The sequence below is a fragment of the Enoplosus armatus genome, chromosome 4 (genome assembly GCF_043641665.1).
Source record: "Enoplosus armatus isolate fEnoArm2 chromosome 4, fEnoArm2.hap1, whole genome shotgun sequence".
Taxonomy (NCBI): Eukaryota; Metazoa; Chordata; class Actinopteri; order Centrarchiformes; family Enoplosidae; genus Enoplosus; species Enoplosus armatus.
In genome coordinates this window covers 17,157,501-17,178,234 of record NC_092183.1, presented here as the reverse complement: position 1 = coordinate 17,178,234, position 20,734 = coordinate 17,157,501, and the positions used below count along the sequence as shown (strand labels likewise).

Below are 20,734 nucleotides of genomic sequence, written 5' to 3'. Positions count from 1 at the left end.
CAGAACTAACACTGTGTGCAGCAGTGATGAGATAATCGGCGAGAGCTCACGTAGCTGTTAGTGGGGAAGGTCAGCGCTCATCTACCTTTTAGTGCTTCAAGCCTGAGTGGCAAAAACTGAATCTGCATAAATTGTGGCATTAATCTACATAAACTTTTACATAAGCGGGGAAATTTCAAATGCAGGGGTCAGGCATCGGGGGCAGCAGTCAAGGACGTAAGAGCACAGATTTGATCAAAGTGGCCACAAGAGAAAGGCAGAGGGGAGGGAGACGAGCGTTTGTGCGAGAGAGAGAGAGTGAGGTTGTTCACAGCAGGTCATAATCACCAGGTTTCTATAACAAGCTGTCCTCGCTGTTACGCTCATCCAGTAGGAGGGGCTGTAATGGGTGAAGCCAACCATGGCGTGACGCATAGCAGAGAGGGTCAGGTCCACCAGAATGTGGATTTGAACAAAAAAACACTACTATAGTACCCCATACAGACACAGGAACACGCAGTGTCATGTCTGCTGGAAAATTGATCCATGTTTGTCCCTTCTGGATGAGCTCTAAAAAAAGGTGGGATGGCTTTTGAAGACCAGGGCTGTTTTTCTTCGCAATGCGTCCTAGTCTGTGCCACGGTTTGAGGGGACCAGCCTTGGACTGACCACTGCAAGGGGCTTATAAAACTGGGCCACGAAAAAGAAGAATAAGAAAAGTAAAATTGGAGGACCCCTACCTCATACTCCTCCTTTCAGCAGTACTTTTCTGCAGCTGGCACAATACAGGGACAAATTAAAAATACTCAAATATGTGCATGGAATACATATATATCAAGTGTATGTACATATACTAAATGTATAAATTACACCAGTCTTGACATGCATGAATTCCATGCATCACTTAAATGGAGAATGTTCTCCTCTCATGGGGGGAAAATGGCTTGTTGTAGCAGCAGAGATATGTAAACAGAAATATGGATAATTGAAGCATAAAGCACCACACAAAGCAGCACTTTGACAACACAGTTATTATTGGGAATCTGACTTGTAGTCAAACAATAGAAAATCTCATTGCACTTGTGTTGTAAATGCACAGTGACCCACAGAAAAACTTTTCCCTTTTACTCTGCTCTTGTGAAAATCGGAAATGACTATGAAACAAAAATTCCACCCAAACTAAAATAACAGCAATCTGCTCCAGTGCTTTTTCTCCAATCCAACCTACCGCCGTCTCTTCAGGCTTTCTCTCTGTCATGTCTGAACAACAGCTCTGTTCGCTCACGCACAAGATGCACATCATCAGCAACAAGGGAAAAATGCAAAATCGGAAAGCTCTGCTTTTTTCCAGCACCCCCCCTCCCAAAGTCATCATGTCAAACCCGGCTGACAGACGGGGCCCCAACCAGAGGGATGACACTGGTGTGAGGAGGAGAGGGCCCCTGCAGCACGGCCCTGGGCTCGGCTTGCCTGAAAGCCTCCACGACTGACTGTGTGGCTGTGTGTTTGATTGTAGATCTGTCTGCCTGAAAGCTCACGGTGTGTGCCGAGGCGTGCTGTCTGCTGTTTGTCACATCTGCCTCTTTACCTGCTTGACTTTCTCCCTTTTATTTCCATTAAGCATCAGCTTGTGTGTTTTGCTTTTTCAGGATTTTCAATATCCTGCCTATACTTGTATGTTTCTCCCACTGGACAAGAGACTCAGTTGCTGCTTATTATCCATCCTGGGATATAAAACACTCTGTAGTGTCCCACCACTCAGCTCAACTGCACTTAATACAGACGTCAACAGTCATAGCCAGGGCTATTACATATTTTCTAACAGAAGCATACTGTAGAATAGCATTGTGTGCTGTTATAATGTAATACACACACACACACACACACACACACACACACACACACACACAGTTATGAGAGTAGAGGCTGGGGAATGGTTTTGGTGCAGGGACGGCGACTGAAGTGAATCCAGGTATTGGCGCTGGGTGTCAGATATGCTGCAGTGGAGATAAATACAACACCTGGGGGATTACATGAGAGCACAGGGTAATTACACCATCCTTTATGTTTGTGTGTGTGTGTGTGTGTGTGTGTGTGTATGAATGTGCAAATGCCCCGCTAAGACCTCAGCTCTGAAGCTACAGCAGAGGGAGGAAATTCACATGCCGAGCAAAAGCCACTGCCTGATGCACCAGCCAGATGCAGTCTGACTGCTACACACACACACACACACACACACACACACACACACACACACACACACACACACACATACATACATACATACAGAGCGCAAAGCCCTTTGGCCTTTAGAGGGCAGGCGAAGACAAGAAATATAAAAGCGAGAGGGGAGGAGGGGAGGAGGGGAAAACTGGCGCAAAAAGAGGGAGGGAGGGAAGGAAAGAAAGATGCAGTGCTCCCTCCCCCTATGTCTCTCTCTCTCTCTCTCTCTCCCTCTCTCTCTCTCTCTGTGTCTCTGGTCTGAGGCTGGGGCTGAGGCAGACAAGCTGGGAAGCAGGCAGCTCCACAGCATGGTAAACATCCTCTCTCTCTCTCTCTCTCTCTCTCTCTCTCTCGAACCCCCCCCCCCCCCCCCCCCCCCCCCCCCCCCTCGCTGCCTGAATAAGAGAGGCAGGGTGAGTGTGTGAACTGCAGCCAGGGGCACGGCATCACATATCCACAGGGAGCTGCTAGCTAGCGACTAGAAACCACAGCAAAAACAACAAGGCCAACCAAGTGAGGCACCAAAGCAGCCAGCGGAGAGGCATCAGATGCAGGAAAAAAAAGAAAGACCAGCCAGACATGTGAATATGCTAAAATCCCTCTCTGCTTTCGCAACAGTGTCTGAACGCTCAGTGATATTTTTCTCCCCTTTTCTACGCTGATATTCAGAGCATAAAAAACATGGAAGGGAAAGCCTGTGGAGGTTCCATCAGATGAAGCAGTTGGGTCAATATATTTTGTATACAACATTAGGGGAGGGGGAGCAGTACTGTATTTCCTCTGCTATATTCCCTTTTGAATTCAGCTTAAATTCTACTAATGTCATTATAGCTGGTGACAGGCTCTGTCCTCCTAGTCACAGGTGAGCGTCAATTTAACAGGTTGTGTGAGATTAGCGTCTTCCTCCTCATCCAAACACAGGCTGGTCAGCCACAGATTACGGTTGGATCATAGTTTTTAGGAGGAGGAGGTGGGGCAGATAAGGTAGGATGTAAAAGCATGGACCCCAACTGCTAGCTTTGTGTAATCCCCTGCCACTCCTACATCTCTAGTGAGAGGGGGCATCAGATATACTCTGATTTACTGGATGCTGATCAGCAGTGGGCGATAAGCATCTTAAATAATCAGAGTAGAGCCCTAAATGAACTCTTAACCGGTCTCTTGAATCAGAAAAAGGCTAATCACTGCCATCAGCTGTTGGCTCTAAAAAAAATGTCATCAAAAATCATCATGTACAAGCGCATAAACAGTTTTCTTTGATGCCATTATCACGCACACAACCTCATTTAGTTAGTCGAAATATTACATTAAGTTAATTTGATAGAAGTAGAAATGTGCCTATAAAACACAGTATACCAATGGGAAAGCACCACTTAATCCACGAACACAAAAGACTGGAGCGAGATAAAGACAAGCAATAAATAAATAAATAAATAAAGACTTTAGATTCTGTCTAACGGTCTAATGTCTAAGGTTTGATGGGCATAGTAATCTAAATCTAATTTAACACATCGGGTTTTCATTTCATGGCAAAGACTAGTCCAAGAAGCGCTATGACATGTTGAAATTTTCCTGTACATACATTGCTCTTTTTCGTGGCCAGTGCAACACGCATTGTGCAAAGGTAAGACGCAAAAACATGCAAGTTTGGTGCAGATGATACAGCACAAGGTGATGATTTAATTTAGTAGCACAACAAAGAGTCTATAGCCATGTTAGTGGCACTGTGAGGATCTACTTCAAGTTAAATGCTAATAATGTCAGCATGCTAAAATCAACAATGCTAATGTACCATGTTCACTATGCTAGTTTAGTCTATTAGCATGTTAACATTTGATAATTAGCACTGAACAAAAAGTGCAGCTGAGGCTGATGGGTAATGTGAGAAGTTTTGCAGGTGGTGCATGAGGAAAGGTAAGGACATCATATCCAGAGTCAACGTTTGTAGAGAATTGCCAATCCATTCAGTAGGTGTGGAGGTATTTCACTGGATAAATGAAAACCTTGACCTGCTGATGGGGAAGATGAAAAGTCAGACGATCACAAAAGACATCCTCAGGATTCACCCTCTGGTGAATGAATATTACATTGAAAATATTCAGCATTGACATCTCTTGTCAAAAGCAATGTCACAGTTACTTTGGATAATCCACAAAACACTGTCAACAGCTTTCATAGGGACTATTCCTTCAAGGTCTATGGCTAGATACCACAAGAAGTCATTGAGGAAATATATTTTTTTGTAAATTGTATGAATCAACCCTTTTATTCAGTGTTTTCCGGTTTTTCTTGTGTCCAGAGACACACTGAATGTACAGTTCACAGTGAGACATCTTGAGGCAATTAAAAGTTCTGTCTCATTCTCCTTCTTTCCTCTCTCGCTCTCCTCACACAGGTTACTGAGGGCAACAGCCCTTTTACATTGTGATATGATGTCATAAGGCATAATTATAACTAACGTTTTGGTTAAATCAAATAGGGCCGAGTCAAGTAATTTTTATTCTGAAATTATTTCAGTTTATGCAATCATATAAATGCCTCAAATGAAATGAAAAATGCCCTTTTTAACCCCTTTAGATCACATTCCCGGTCATATTGTGCAACTATTTAACAATATATAAAAATCTATTCCTTATATCAACATCCAATCATCAATCTTCAACCTTTAGTGGCACAGAGCTGACATTCATTAGTTAGCTAGCTACAGCATGGTACGTCGGTGTACGTCGGTCTTCGGGTGTTCAACTCAAACTGCTCCTAACCTGCCTTGCCGTGTTTCACTCTGAAATACGTCACGATATGGAAGCTAGATACTTTTGTTTCATCTCGACTTTAAACAAGCTTTAAACAGAGTTTTGGCAGCAGTAACAATATTGTCACATTTGACTGCACCTGTAAAACAGAGACAATCCTCAGTATCTTATGAAGCCTTTAAATTTGACATTGTGATGACAAAGTTAAACTTGGGAACTTCAGACTCTTCAGACATTCTTGTGGAACGAATAACTGCTTCCACCGCATGCACCATCCTTGCTGCAGCTCCAAACTCTTTGAAAGCACAACAACACTCAACATATGCTGCAGGGATTAGCTTCTCATTGAAAGACTGACTTAAGCAAACACACTTAAACTGCTGTTGAATGTCTTCATTTTCACAATATGACCCACTCCATCAGAGTTCAAACACCAACCACTGTTGATTTAATGAATTTCAATTATGTAAAAATTATTCTCTTGTCTGTATTTTCTATCAACATATTTCTTTTCAATATACGATTCAATTCCAGAGTTGTGGGCGGGGAGTACTGCCATTTTGTTCTCATGGGGTGTATGATGATTTAAGTTCAGGGCTGGAGTGCAGACACACTTCATGCCCAACAACACAAAATCATCTCTGGCCTGTGACCATGCTGTTATTCTTTCAAATCAGCCCGCAAGCGAACAAAAGAAATGAACTAAACCTTGAAACTCTTTGTTTGTGAATGGAGTAGCATGTTTTCGACACTTACAATTTCAGCACTCTCGATTATTATGCAGTCCTTACAAATAAATACACGACATCAAGCCTTGTTAGTGAAAGAGGACAGCTAAATAAATAGAAATGGTTTAATAATCCTTGGCCTCTTCCCTTTCCTTTTCACTGAAGCTAGCTCGTGGCCTTCATGCTAACTCGTGTTTAAAAAGGAGAAAAAGGGCAAGATATGCATGTGTTTGTAGACTATAAAAAGGTGGTGCTTTGGTAACAAATTGCAAAATCATCATCACCCTCCTTTAATCCTCTCTGGCCCCTCATCTGTATAAAATACACGCACACACTTAAACACATATAGGGTTTATCTGAAAAGGGGTCTCTCCCTCCTCTTGGAACAGGAGGTTGAGGAACAACCCGGGGAGACCGTTGGATAGAGCTCCAGACTTAATCCTGGCAACCACCCCAAAACACAGAAAGAAAGGTTGGGGGTGGATAGCGAGAGAAAGGCAAGAAGAGAAAAGAAAGAAGAAGAATCTAGTAAAAAATTCCCAGCGAGGGAAGTCCTTGAAATACAGCCTGGAGAAACCTGCAGTTGAAACATCAACACACCCCAGTGAAGCCGAGGGCTCCAAACACAGCCTCACCTCTAATAGTTCGAGTGCTCAGCTCCTCGCAGTTGCCAGTTCAGGACCCACAGGGAAATAAGTGCTGAGCAGAATGAACTTTCTTTACCATGTTGACAGTGAAGAGGCTCAAGTGTGTCTAAAGCACTACCTGTATGGGATGAATATCATGTCGTATTTTGAAACTGAAAAAAAACAAAGCTTTGAAAGGTTGAAACTGTGTGTTTGAAAGCTTGAAATCTAATAAAAAAGATTTTGCAAGATGGAAACTAAGTTTTGAAGGCTTGCATAATGCTTTGGCAGGCTGAAACAAAATGTCAAATCTCTGCAAACATTATTTTGTATTTGAGTTTTCCTTCTTCACAACTGCAGCACTCTTTTTACAGTGTTTCTCCAGCACATGTTCAGAGTTTCAAATTTGTCACTGTTCTCCCTGTGTATATAGTTTGTTTTCCAGGTGTGAAACCTTCTAAATAGTGATCTGAAAACTGGTGTCCATATGTTGGGAAAAAAGTTTTGAAACGTTGAATCTTTATTTTAAAACTTTTGTGGATGTACATTTGCACTCGTATTGCAGACTGCTCTTTCAGAGCTTTCAGCGATCTGCCCAGACAGTGGCGAGCTTGTGAGTCAGGTGATTTCTGGCAGTGTTGTCTCACAGCTCTGGTTCGAAACGGTCTGGGGGGAAAAAAAAGATCCTGGAGGAAGGGGCAACCTATTATTTGTTCTCTGCTGAAGTACAGTCCAACCACATGTCGTATTTACAGGATTAGGTGGGATTGACAGACTGCTCCGCCAAGGACTTACACACTCAGGATACACAAACAGGATGTAATGTTCTCTGAGCTGTCTGGCTGTCCCTGAGCAGCGTTATGTCCACCCCCCCCCACCCATTTTGTATCAAGTCCTGCCCTACTGTGCTGTGATTGGCTAGCTCGTTACTTCGACATGTCCTTGTGGATGCTAGCTGTGAACACATGACATGAAATTTTATATGAACAAGGGGTTAAATTGAGTAGCACCCCCTCTGTAGATATAATGATTTAAAATCTATTTATATTTGTATTATTACAAATATCACTACTGTGGCTAGCAGGACTTGCCTTAAATTCAACAGAAAAACTGGCGGAGCCAGCATCGAATCAGAAGAACGTGTCGAAGTAATGAGCAAGCCAATCACAGCACAGTTGGATGAGACATGATGCAAAATGGGTGAGAAAAAAAATAACGCTGGCCAGAGACAGCCAGACAGCACAGAGAACGGTGCATCCAGTTTGTGTATCCTGTGTCAGTCATTGGCGGAGCAGTCTGTCAATCCCACCTAACCCAGTAAATACGACGTGATTGGACTGTACTTCAGCTGAGAGCAAACAATAGGTTAAGAGCAAATGCCCCTGCCTCCAGGATCTTTTTTTTCCCTTTTCAGACCGTCTGTTTTGGAGTTTCAGAGTTTCAGACCAGAGCTGAGAGACAACACTCTCAGAAATCACGTGACTCGCAAGCTCGCAACTTTTTCAGAGGGAAGACCTCTGAACTCAGCTCTGAAAGAACAGTGTGCAATATGAGTGCAAATGTAAATCCGCAAAAGTTTCAAAATAAAGATTTGACTTTGTCTTTGTTTTGAAGTTTCAAGTTACAGAACGTTTTTCCCAACATATGGGTGCCAGTTTTCTGATCACCATTTACAAGGTTTCAAACCTGGAAAACAAATTAAATACATGGGGAGAACAGTGACAAATAACGTGTGTTGGATCTATGACAGAGATAGACATACAGACAGAGACAAACCATGACTGACTACAGCGGTCCGAGGGGACTGTGCGTTTCCTGTGCCACCGAGCAAATGACATCTTTCTGCTCCACAAACACTTGTTCACATTAAAATCTGCAGGGACCATGGGATGCTGTGCATTAACCATGTGTGTGCTTGTGTGTGTGTACAAGAGATGCATAAACATCCAAAGAGAAATTGAAGAGGCAGACATGCAGCAACCTCTCTTGCCTTTGAACTTGACTCAAGCCAAACAATTAGACAAAAGAAAAACAACATAAACACTTTTACACATACCCGAACAAGTCTTTCTGCTCCTACACTATTTCCCCTCCGAGCATCTAAATAAGTCTGTGTGTGTGTGTGTGTGTGTGTGTGTGTGTGTGTGTGTGTGTGTGTGTGTGTGTGTATGTGTGTGTGTGAATGTGTCTGTGTTTACAAGTCGAGGTGGACTAGCTGTGCTTACTAACACGGTGGGCTGTATTGAGAGGACGCCATCAGCGATTACGCTCAGGGCCGAGTGGTGACAGCTTAAAGGCTCTTTTCTTTATTTCTCCACCCTCTTTGCTCACTGACACGCCTCCTCTGTGTGTGTGTGTGTGTGTGTGTGTGTGTGTGTGTGTGTGTGTGTGTGTGAGAGAGTGTGTGCCAGGTCTGAACTGCACAGTAAAAAGCTCCAGGTCATTTTCCATTCCAATCAGGGGTACCGGCTGCCCTGGCCACCCTGCAAAATTTAAACACTCCTACCAGCTGAGGAAGGGGCACAGGGAGCGTCAGCAACACACACACACACACACACACACACACACACACACACACACACACACACACACACACACACACACACACACACACACAGATACTTAATTGCAAGCCAGCATACAGTCATTACAGCATTTGAGTTTCAAAAAAATATTTGTGCATACATACACATACACCAAAATATATAGCCAAGGACCATACCGTGTAAAAACAAGCCAAGCGCACACACACAAACACACACACTAATGCAGAGGGTCATGTGGGGCGGCCTTGGGCAATGGGAGGAGGAGGGGAGGAGAGCAGAGTCAGCCTTGCTCTCAGCCATGGCATCCTTTCCTTGCCAGCTCCATAAGCCTGGAGGGACTGAGGTAGAGAGGGTAGGGGGTGGGATCCATCCATTCCTCCCCCCTACAATTCACCCCTAGAAACGCGCGCACACGCACACACACACACACACACACACACACACACACACACACACACACACACACACACACACACAGCCCAGGCCTTCAAGCAGACAGGCTTACAAAGGGGTGAGATCACTCCCAAATAAAGGCTTTGTTGGTGTGCCAGTGTCAGTGTTGCCCTCTCTGGCCTACCAAAACCTTGGCAGCTAGGTTCAGCCTGTCGGTTGGAAACAACTAGGACAGCAGGGTGAATGCCTCAATGAAATATATAGTTTCAGGAGACGTAGCCGGCACAATAAAACACAGGAATATAATAAATAAAGAGAGAGAGGGATGGAAATGCATCTGGCCCACTGGCCTGTTTTCCTATCAAGGGACGGTGTAGCGAGTCTCCCAAAATTTAAAAAGTAGTCTGATGTATGGGCATTAGAAATGCAGCCACGAGCACAAAAGTCAAAAGTAAAAACTGGAATGAGCAAAAGCCTAAAGATGGTTACTGTAACTAAGCATGATGTAGCCCCAAAGCCAAAACTTTCCACATTTAACAGCCCTGACTTAAAGATCTAAAAAAAAAGAAGGGAAAAAAATATGCTAGGCCTATCGATGGTGTCCATGGCAACCAGATGGAGATCATGGAAAACAGACCAAGAGAGACAGTATAGCCTGGAGTCCAGAGGACCACCTCCTCACTAGCTCCCTGCTGTAGCCTTTAGACAACCCGCCATCAAGGTGTGAGGAAATAGCAAACAGTCAGGAGAGAGCGAGTGAGAAAAAAAAGTATAATGTACAAGCCTGCAGGTGTTTCAAATTGGGAGTATTCTCATTCCTGTTGTTCCACTCGGTCCCTGCGAGGAGGCCTGGCCTAGACAGCAGGCCAGACGTCTGCTGAACACACACACACACACTTTCTCTTCTAATTTTACAGATACAGATAGCTGCTTCTTCCTCTGACCTCTTTTAATTTGCTCTCCCTCCTGTTACTGAGGAAGGGAGGAAAAAAAAAAAGGGGAGCGCTCTCTTGTTTCCTCTCCGGGACTAAACAATCCCAGTCTAATTTATTTTTTGAGGACAGAATATGTACATGTGTTAATGGGAAAGTCGAATCAAATTAACTATAATTAGTCAAACAGAGAAGTGAGCAGAGGCAGAGGTATGTTACATGGGAGACTTGTTCAACGCTGGCAAATGGCACCCCTCCCCACCCTCCCAAAAAAAATGCACACACACATTTCCTCTGCAACCTGCTGCCACAGACCCAGCGACACCACCCTCTCCTGAGCTCCCAACACCCGTCACGCTCACTTCAACCTTCTGGGGTTTAAACTGTATGTGGCACGCAAACATGCAGACACACAAACTAGTTGTGTTGTGACACATTTCCACAAAAACATTGCATGTGAATTTTGCAAGCGGCGGATCCTGACTCCTCTAATCTCGTCAAAAAGACATTAACAGACATCTTATGAGGTGATGCTGTAATCTGTTTGGACAGAAACTGCAGTGCAGGCTTGCAAGAGGATATTGAAGACAAGCAGTGGGGGCAGAGGGAGAGATGGTATAGATGATCTAGAATTCATACAGCAAAGGAACAGACAACTGCTACCGCCTCTGGGGCCCAGTACCAATTCTGTTTGTCTTAGGCACACTGTGTGTGTGCAGCCCATAATTCTTGAGGTACTGTAGGTAGTTACCATAGATACCAATTCTAATAGATGGTAGCTTCTCTAAAAAAACATCAGACTCTTGCATTGTCCTCACCATGTGACCTTCAAGAAAATACTACCAATAAAATACCCTCAGATAATTGTACACAACTAAGTGTAAGCATTAAAGGCAGAGAGAAATCCTAACTTTTAGTCTTTAGCATGGATCAAGCCCCAAAAAGCCCCGAGCCCACATTTCAATAGCATCCTTGGTTAGATCCTCCATGCCGGGTAAATGCCCATGTATTTCAAACTTTGTAACCCAGGCTTTCTGCTAAAAACTCTGAAGATGACATCAATGAGGTTATTTTTTCAGCCTTTGTGAAAGCAGTATAATGTATTCTGTGGCTCTGGAGGGAGCTTTACAGGCTGAATAGAATATTTAAGTGGTAATGTAATCTATGTGACGAATAAACTGAACTTGATGTGTAAAATGGGTGGAGGGCCCCCTTAAAAGCCCCACCATCAACAGGTCCATCACTCTACCAGGAGGCTAGCCGAGATAAAACTGGCCCTGCTAATAAGGTCGAAAGCAGCATTCAATCTGTCAGTAAGCTCCGGTACATTTGTTGGCTACATTAAATAGAAAGCTTGTCTTGGCTACAGCAGCAGTGACACGCAGCCCACCACTGCAGTAAATCATTAGCTAAATGGCTAATTCTACAGATTAGCTCTCTTGGCAGCCAACTGGCCAGACAAGTTAAAGGTGTTTTATTTTAACATTATATGATTCCATCAATGTGACGAGGACCATTTGGTTTAATGAATCGTTTCAAAGAAGATGGATTACACAAAGACATATGAAAACAGCTGAGTATATCCCATCCAATTAGGAAGCATAAACATGTAACATACAGTTAGGGTAGCATTTTTAATGAGTAATGGAACTGACAAAATATAGCACCAGGACCAATATCAGTGTTACCATTTCAACTTAAAAAGGTACTACAGAAAGAGCTAACCTTAAAATAATGAAAAGGTCTGGTCCTATTCTGATTGGCTGAGCCACACTAAAAGCATTAGCCTAACCTAGTAAATTGTATGTGAGCAGAGTTTTATATTATTCATTTTTTTCTGTATAAAAGCAGCAAAAATGCATCTGGAAATGCAGATTGACTAAAAGGTCTGCCAGAATGGTGCATTCATGTGCATCCATCCATTGTATAGATTAGAAAAATGACTCCTCTCGCTTAGCAACCACTTTCAAGACCAATATTACTTGGTAAAATAATAATGTTTTACTATTATTTAGTATATTATTATAAATAAAACATTTGAGTCATTTCATTCTTAATAGCTCCATCTTATAAAACCAATACTATGTGTCATGCTTTCCGTCAGCTCACACTCTAAAGCTCTGAGTCTTTGGGTGCATTGGTGAAGTTTACCCACCTGCATGCTCCAGTAGCATTTTGGCGATGTCCATGTGTCCGTTCAGCAGGGCGTCGTGCAGTGGACTGACTCCACCCACCTGGTTATTTAGCACAGGGGCAGGGTGGTGACGTAGCAAAGCCTCCACACACGAAGTGCTGCCATGGTTGCACGCTTCATGCAAAGGTGTCCAGCCTGCATGATCTACATGGTCAACAAACCAAACACACACACAAACAATTAATAGCAAAGCTAATTTGGAGATAAACAAACTGACATCTGGTATCTTTTAAGGTTAAATATATCTTTTAAAGATTTCTGATATTTAAAGACTTTGCTCTCTGCCAAGAATTTATATGAAAAATAGTATCTGAAGTGCGATGTTTTGTAAAGAATTTGGGGTATCAAGCAGTTCAATAAATATGTACATCTCCCAAAGTATGGTTTTGGACAATTTTAACGTTTGACTGGAGTGTCATGATGAAAGATTAAAGTTTTGGAGAGACTTATTGTGCCGGGAGCGAGCTAACCCACTCTGTTACAGCTAAGTTGTTGGTTAGCTCTGAGAACAACTCGGCTAGCAAATAAGCTGGCGGGGGCTAATTGGAGGCCAAAATTGGGAGAAATTGACAAGAGACACCTGCAGAGTGATTAAAGCTAAGACTGTAAGTGACACAGGTAATTTACACAACTCCATACTTGGCATGAAAATCAATTTTTAAAGAACTTAAAACATCAATGACTTATCTGTCTTTTCCATTGCTATACGACAAAGGACTTTGACATGACTGAACTAAGGCTGCTAAAGACCAATTAACTATTACGAAGTTAGTTCACAATTCTTGGTTGGGAGTTAAAAATAGGTTATTAACCACCGTCCATGTATGTCTTACATAATTACACAAAAATCAGCCTTTCCAGGAAACATTAAAATACTTCAGTCAATCACGTTTTACAGCGTTCGTTCAAAAATTTAAACGGTCATGGATAGAAGAGTCCTAAAGAATAAAAAATAGACCATTTGGAGAACATCATAATGTAGATCTGTTTTATCTAACAAGAAAGGACTCCAACCAAAAATTGTCCTTCCTCAGTTAACATGGGCCTCATTTTAGGAGACAACTGCGAGATGACAGCGGTAATTTTACCATTTTGCACATAGTTCTGCCTGATCACATTTTGGACATCACCTCTTGCATAAGCCTCCTACCGAGATGCAAGTTAATTTAGGCTGCTATTAAAGGGCGATTACAAAATCGGAGAAACCTTTGAAACAGCACAACATTTCCATGAAAGGAGGGAAAGTCATTATTTTTGACCTAAAGGGACAAAAGAAAGTCACTCTGAAATATCAAAAGGCATTCAATTCACTTAGCAAAGTCACCGTAGAGCTATAAATCGGAGCCTCCAAACCCATCCCGCTCTTTCTAGACACACCCTTTACATTTTAGCTAAAGGTTAACCTCAATGATGACGCACACGCACTCCTATTTCTTCTCTCCTCTTTTTTTTCTCCAATGTTAATCGCTCTTCGAAACCCCAGAGCAAACAGTGGGAGTGAAGTGAGATGACGGTGAGACTGAGGTTACAGCGAAAAGGGGAAAGCGAGAAAGTCTTACCTTTAACGTTGACGTCCGTGCCAGGAAGCGCCAGGATCTGAAGCACCGTTTCCACTTGGTTCCTCTTGCAAGCTCTGTGGAGGAGGGTCTCTCCTTCGACCAGGACACACACGACGGACAAACACACCCAAAAGAGAGAAGAGGCGGAAGAGAAGAGAGAAATCCAAAATTAGGGTGTGCCCGATGTCCTGCCCATTGTCCCCCTCTATATGGTGAACACACCAATAGAATACCACAGAAATGTCCCCAAACACCAAAAAAAAAAGCCTGACCTAAAAAAGTACGACCCGCCAATGAGGATGCGATTAAAGAAGAGTGATGAGAAAAGGGGGGAGATCTTTCAAGGGAAAAAAATGGAAGGAAAAAAATTAAAGATGGAGAGTTGGGCTAATTCGCCTCGCTCCTTTCCTCTTTTATAGACAGAGATTTTCCACTTACACCCTGAGCCCAACAAAGTTAATATCGGGGCAGTCTGCGAGTGAATGAATGTAGTGGTGAGAAAGTAGTCTTCCTTCCTGTCCGCTTGTCCCTACATTGTTACTTGAGAGGAAGTTATGGTAGACAGCCCACGCACAAAGCCTCGAAAAGGATTCTTCACAGATCCAGGGTTCAAAAGCTCCGCTGGGCATTGCCAGTGTCACCACGTGATATTTAATCAGCAAACTACCAGTGAACAGGCATGGAAAAAACCTCTCAAGGATCCCATTTACATTTTTAAACACAATTTTCTTCTCCCCTCTTCCCTTTTTTCTCATCTTTACCCTGTCCCTCACTTTTTCCTGATACAATATTAAACCAGGAATATATTAGTGGGCCAGAGTCCCCTCTTTTCATGTATGGCTGAACTTCAGAGGGAAGTTAAAGGCCAAGCATGAGTGGCTCTGTGCTTGCCAGTATAATACAGAACTGCAAAGCCCGTAATAAATGCTTTACTAGCTCTCCCCAGGACGCCACGCCTGTACAGGGGCTCCACTCCAGCGCGCAAAGAGCACAGACTGGGGCAAAAGGAGGTGGAGGAGGCAAGGGGAGGGAGGAAATGGGGGCAAGAAAGAAGAAGAAGCAGTGGAGGTGAGAGTGAAAGGGTTTCCTGCATTTCAAAGCATAGAAGGGAAATATTGAAAATACTGGATCCTATTCATTCTGAAGAATTCCTTTCTTCCAGGAGGTGTCTTTGAGGATGCATCCACCGGCAGTAAAGAGGTTGAAGAGTGGAAGAAAAAAGAAATGGGAAAATGGCAGGACTGTTTATCAAAAAAGAGGATCATTTATGTTGTGATGCAAAACCTAACAAACAGAGGGAAGTTCATTTTGACATGCAGACATTATCTAGCACTGATTATGTCCAGATCAGAAGCAATTACAAGACATATGTGGAGAAATATTACAATATATTGTATTTCAGTAATAAATGTTGCTGACAAACCTCTACAAAGACTCTGCATTAGATTAGACGGACAACTTGAATGTTAAAAAAACAAATGACTATAAGGGACTTTATATCACAGACAAAAAAAAGACCTGTCGTGAATTCAGTCACGTTGGCAAATGTTAAACAACCCACTATTCTGTGGTGATTGTCATTCAGAAAATATGTGTCGCTCTGTAAAAATCATATTCATTTACATATAACACTGCACAGTTGTTTGCGAATGTAACATCAGAAAGCAGTCAATCAATGAAGCAAACTAATGTTTCCAATCTAAAAATCAGAAACACCCGAACAGAGGGTGGAGCCCAGTCCAAACTACAGTCCCTAATGAGCAAGCTGTACTGTGTGGCACGTCAGTGTTCTACATGGGCTGCTCTGCTATTACCAGGCTCTAAAACGCTGTGATTAAACACCCATTCCACTACACCCCATGTGTACACATCCTCGCAAATGCCAGGGCCAATCCACGCACTGTTAAATCACTTTAATGGCTCCAATTTGGACACAACGCCTCTATTATAGGGGTAATTGCATGCTCAGCATTTACAAGCACGGAAAGGATAAATCCGCCTGTCCTTTTCTATAAATCCCCCGTTTCACACTTTAATAGAAAAGTTAAATGTATGTGTTGCTCTTTATATCCCTCAGTCTGCTTGCTACACTCCTGTAAAGTGTCGCTTGGCCCGTCGATCCCTGGACCAAAAAGCTGCTGGAAGCCTGTAACAATGCTATTTGTGAGGAATGTGTTAGAAAGGTATTCTGTGCCAGTTATTGGATATATTTAAAACTATTTGAAGACTACTGCTGTCGCTGGCTCTAAGAGCAATGGCAACACGTTAATTCCTCTCAATCAAGATTACTGCCGCTTTCACTGTGCCTTAAAAGAATTTACTGACGTTAACGTAAGTGACCACCATTTTAAAATTCCACTGGTGACGATTTTAATGTAGGATAACTCCATTTAATCAGTCAAAAACAACATTGGGCAGCGTGGTGTCCTCCTCTCTGCCAACAGGAAGTAACAGAGACACAAACACTGAGTGAGTGTGGCTTGGCTTGTACGTTGCTGTGGACAAAGCTGTCCGCCAAATGAACAAATGTAAATGCAGAAAAATGTAACGTAAAAGCCAGACTCACAAAAATCTTTTGCCTGTCATCTTTTTGTCGTACTATGGTATGAACATATTTCTTACTGATGGCACATCGAGGTGCAGTAGGAGTGCTGTGACTGATCAGGCACAGATCAGAATCAATGTTCACTACAAATCACTGGTTAGAAACACGCAGATGAGAAGTCTTTAAAATGCTGACAAGTGTTGCTGCTGCGTGACAACTTGGCAAACTTCATCTGCTGAGGAAGACTGTGATACAATCAAAAGCTCCCAAACAGCTACTAATGGACCTTGTGGTGAGATTGTTTTAGCCAATATGTGTTTAATTAAAATGTAAAAATCACTCAGCTCAAAGGTATGTTCATCAGACGTGTTTTAACCGGCTGAGCAGTAACTTCTGACCGTGTTATATGATATATTTCGATAGAAAAGAATTACACTGTGATCATCTATCAAAGCAGCAACCTTTTTAAGCTTACCTTATTTCTCATTGCTGGATAAAGTTGCCTAGAGTAGCTTTACATTCCCAAGAACAATGAACCTAGCCTTTGAACTATGCTGTGTGAATGTTGACTTTGACAGTTTGTTTCAGGATGACACGAAGCTAAAATGCAAACAGATTTTTAAGCAATGAAAAACACACAGCAGCTCTTGTTTGACAATCTACATACAGTATTATTGAGGCGGATTTAGGTTGAAATCTCTGCTGAGCCTCCGGAAGCAAACACGGAAACTGAAAAAGAGAAGTTCATCCCAAATCCCTCAACCCCTCTCAGCTACTTTGACAAAGATACTGAGGTTCCAGGAGGCGAGACAGATGCTCCAAAGCAAAAAGTGCAGCATATAAGAAAGCAAGCTTACATATGTGGGTGAAAAAGCCTGTAAGAGAAAGAGAGGAAGGGAGATAGAGAGAGAGAGAATGGGGTGAGGTGGGATGGGATGAGAGGGCGAGAGGGGAGAATGCTGTGCCGATGGTTCATCAAAAATTAATGCCGACCGCATCGGTATAGGGATCACGTAGTGGAAAAACAACACATGCCAACAGCCTTGAGTCTCCTGCCTCAGCCCTCCCTACCCCCACTCCCTCTCCTTTACCCTCCACCCCTCCTTCGCACAGGCACAGGGCCTTTCTGATCAGGTGGAGGGGGGAGATATGAGCTCTGACACCTTCGAGAGTTCACACAGAGTGCCATGCCTCTAATTGCAGGAAGTTCCACCAGTGCAGCCGCTGTATATCTGCAGCGCTGCCCTAATTGCTGCATTTAATATCCCTAAAATGGAGATCTGAGGCGCACTGTGCGTACTAATATGCGTTATTGTTTTGTGTGAGAAAGCCATTATTTCTGTCCGTGCCATTTATTTATTTATCTACTTTTTGGTGGATAAGACATGAGGAAAAAGCTAAACAAAACAAAGAGCGCAGTATTGAATTTCAATGCGGATGGAACAAGTGGAGGAGGAGGGGGCGTAATACAGAGGTGGTAATGCGGCCCAAACTCTGCTCCAAACATACGCGACAGGCGGAATTAAGTAGCCAAGTTGCCCTTACAGCTGACTAGATGGAAGCGTGGTCCGATGCAAATCAATCACTCCCTCCATACATTTTGTGCTCTTCATTAAACTGAAAGTGATGACAGAGCTATCATGTCCCTCTTTACTGATGACCTAGTGCAGTGCATCAGTCCATTAAAAGTCCGCTCCTTGCAAATGTGCAGCTATATTTTCAAGCAGCAGCAGCCTGTGTGTGTGTGTGTGTGTGTGTGTGTGTGTGTGTGTGTGTGTGTGTGTGTGCGCGCGCGCCGTACCTGCTGCGTTGACTCTGTTCATGCCTCTGGGGATAATCTCTCTCTCCGGGTTTGTTTCATTCACCAAAGAGCTCTGAGTACTGTATGGAGACAAAGGACATAGTCAAAGGGGTAACGAGAAAATATACATGTATGCACTAAACCTAATTCAATAAGAGATTACCAAAGATTCACATAAACAAGTCCATAGTTTCAATGACTGACCATTTCAGCATGACAGCGAGGAGACCCAGTGGTATAGAAAGTGGAACGGGCATCACTGTAGTGTGAAAAGTGCCATTAGCAAATGAATCCCTCGTGGCGCTGTATCATTTCATATGAAATCTGACAATATCTGTCAAACTCCTACTGTGTTGGCCACACACACACTTCACACACCCAACCCTCCATTCCCGTCTCCAAAGCACTTTTCCTCCCACTTAACGCCTCAAACGCACAGACGGAGAATTCGATGTGAGCAAGCACATTAGGAGGAATAACTAGTAAAAGAAAGTGAAGCCTCTTCAAAGTAGTGGCGTGCTAATAGCTGTGGGCTGTCACTAGTCCTGTGAGTGGGTATGGGAGATCTGCCTGCATGAAGCCTGACAGGTGTCTTGAGTGTATACGTCTGTGCACGTGCGCGTGCGCTGCGTCGAAAGCGGAGTGCCATCCGTATTACAGGGAAGAGGCTTGTTCCCTGGTAATTGGCTTGTTCAGAAGCCAGGAAGGAGCTCCCAGCAGTGAGGAGGAAACACACGTCCTGTCACGTTGCTTGTTATTAGCAGGGACAAGGCTGAGAAGAGATGAGACGAGCTTTGTGTGTGTATATATATATGTGTGTGTGTGTGTGTGTGTATGAGAGAGTCCATAAGAGTGTGTGGGATAAGGATGTACCACTTCCCATCTCAAACCACTTCACCCAAGTGTCCCCTATCCATATAGGCTGGCAGCAGTGGAGGTTGACAGTACTTGGCTTGTATATGTCCCGGTCTCTCCCTCCCTCTTGGTCTACTTTAGGAGGCCAGCATGCTGTCAGTGGCCCAGCTATCAATTCTGCGCCTGGGGCAGCGTGCGCCCTTGGAGGCGGCCTCTCAAAAAACTTGTTCGCAATAATGGAAGTAATGGGGAAGTGCATGTCGAATGCCACAGCAAGAGAAAGCTATGCATTTTCTACTTGCTTCAAATCTACTAAAATGGTAACAGCAAATAAACTCCCCCTGTCCCTTTTATCCACTGTTAAAATATTATTGGAGTTGATCTAGTTACAGGCTGGTCAGCAGAGATGGAGCCAAAGTAATGGCATTGTCAAATGGTTTGAAACGATAAGCGATGCACAGAGCTCGATTAAGCCAGCAGGAGGAAACCTCAGTTCAATTACAGCTTCCCTTCTGCTAACAGCGCTCACTGCCATGCAGCCAGCCGGCAAGTCAAACGGCCATCTAAACAGTCGGTCAATCAGCCAGCCTGTCCGCTTGGTATGGCTTGGACGTGTGCCCCCGATGCCAGCCTGTCTGTTGGTGCAGAAGAAGCACACTCGCCGTCTCTCATATACAACTACAGCAGCTTCAAGTCACAGCATAACAGCCTAATGCGCTCTAACAGCCAGAAGTGAAAGATAAAGGGGGTCATGCGGCTCCTCTCAACCTTTATGACCTGCTCCGGCTCTTTTTGTGAATCCAATATCAAACATCTTGCTGGGATTGTGTCTTGTGCTGTACTGACAGTTTGAAAAGGCAGATAAAATGGAACTGAAACCATTTAACACCAATACTTCTCTACTGAAACCACAATCACATTTGTGCTATTCGAACTGTTCTCATGTCTTCTATCTTGTTAAGGACTATGAATTACTGACAAGTGTTCTAACAATAAATATAGTTGATTTCTTACATAAAATATTTAAATCATTTGCTTAGAGATTGAGGAGTGTGCCTGACTCACAAATGCTTCAACATAAGATGTGTTAATTGATTAAGAGTGTCAACATCACTGAAAATATACACAATATCATGAATTCAACCATGAAAAATTAGGAAATAAGATTTCCTTTTGGTTTCTGTTCCCAATTTATCACAGGCTTTGTCATTCTGATTTCATTCTGTCTTTTGGGGTCAAATGATTTTACATGCCCTTTGGCATTTCTTTATCTCATCCGCACAGATTGCATTCCTTGTTTTCTTCAGTTCGTCTCATGTCTTTGTCAAAATAAACTAAACCCTTAAAAACTGTGGGGAAAGCAGAAAGTAGAAATAGAGCAGTGGTGGAGGGAAGAGGGGATCTGGTCAATGCGTGAACCAGTAGCCTTCACATGAACCTGCTCCCTGATGACTCCAGCCCTTTCTCCAGGCCAACTACCTGCTGCTGGAACAGCAGATGTCTGATATGGAGTATGGAGAGTGTGTGTGTGATTGAATTCAGAGAGGGATTTAGTATGCGAGGGCAGATCAAGAGAGGTGGAGAAGGGGGGTGAAGGCTG

General features: G+C 43.3%; 1 protein-coding gene across 1 annotated transcript in view; it reads right to left on the bottom strand.

The window, feature by feature from the left end:
* slf1 (SMC5-SMC6 complex localization factor 1) overlaps window positions 1-20,734 on the bottom strand; it is a 30,760-nt gene that overhangs the window by 2,221 nt on the left and 7,805 nt on the right. The window contains exons 15-17 of the mRNA XM_070904976.1: window positions 18,280-18,359; window positions 13,934-14,026; window positions 12,336-12,518 (exon numbers count right to left, since the gene is read on the bottom strand). Of these exons, the coding sequence (XP_070761077.1) occupies window positions 12,336-12,518; window positions 13,934-14,026; window positions 18,280-18,359 (356 nt within the window). The remainder of the gene's footprint in view (window positions 1-12,335; window positions 12,519-13,933; window positions 14,027-18,279; window positions 18,360-20,734) is intronic.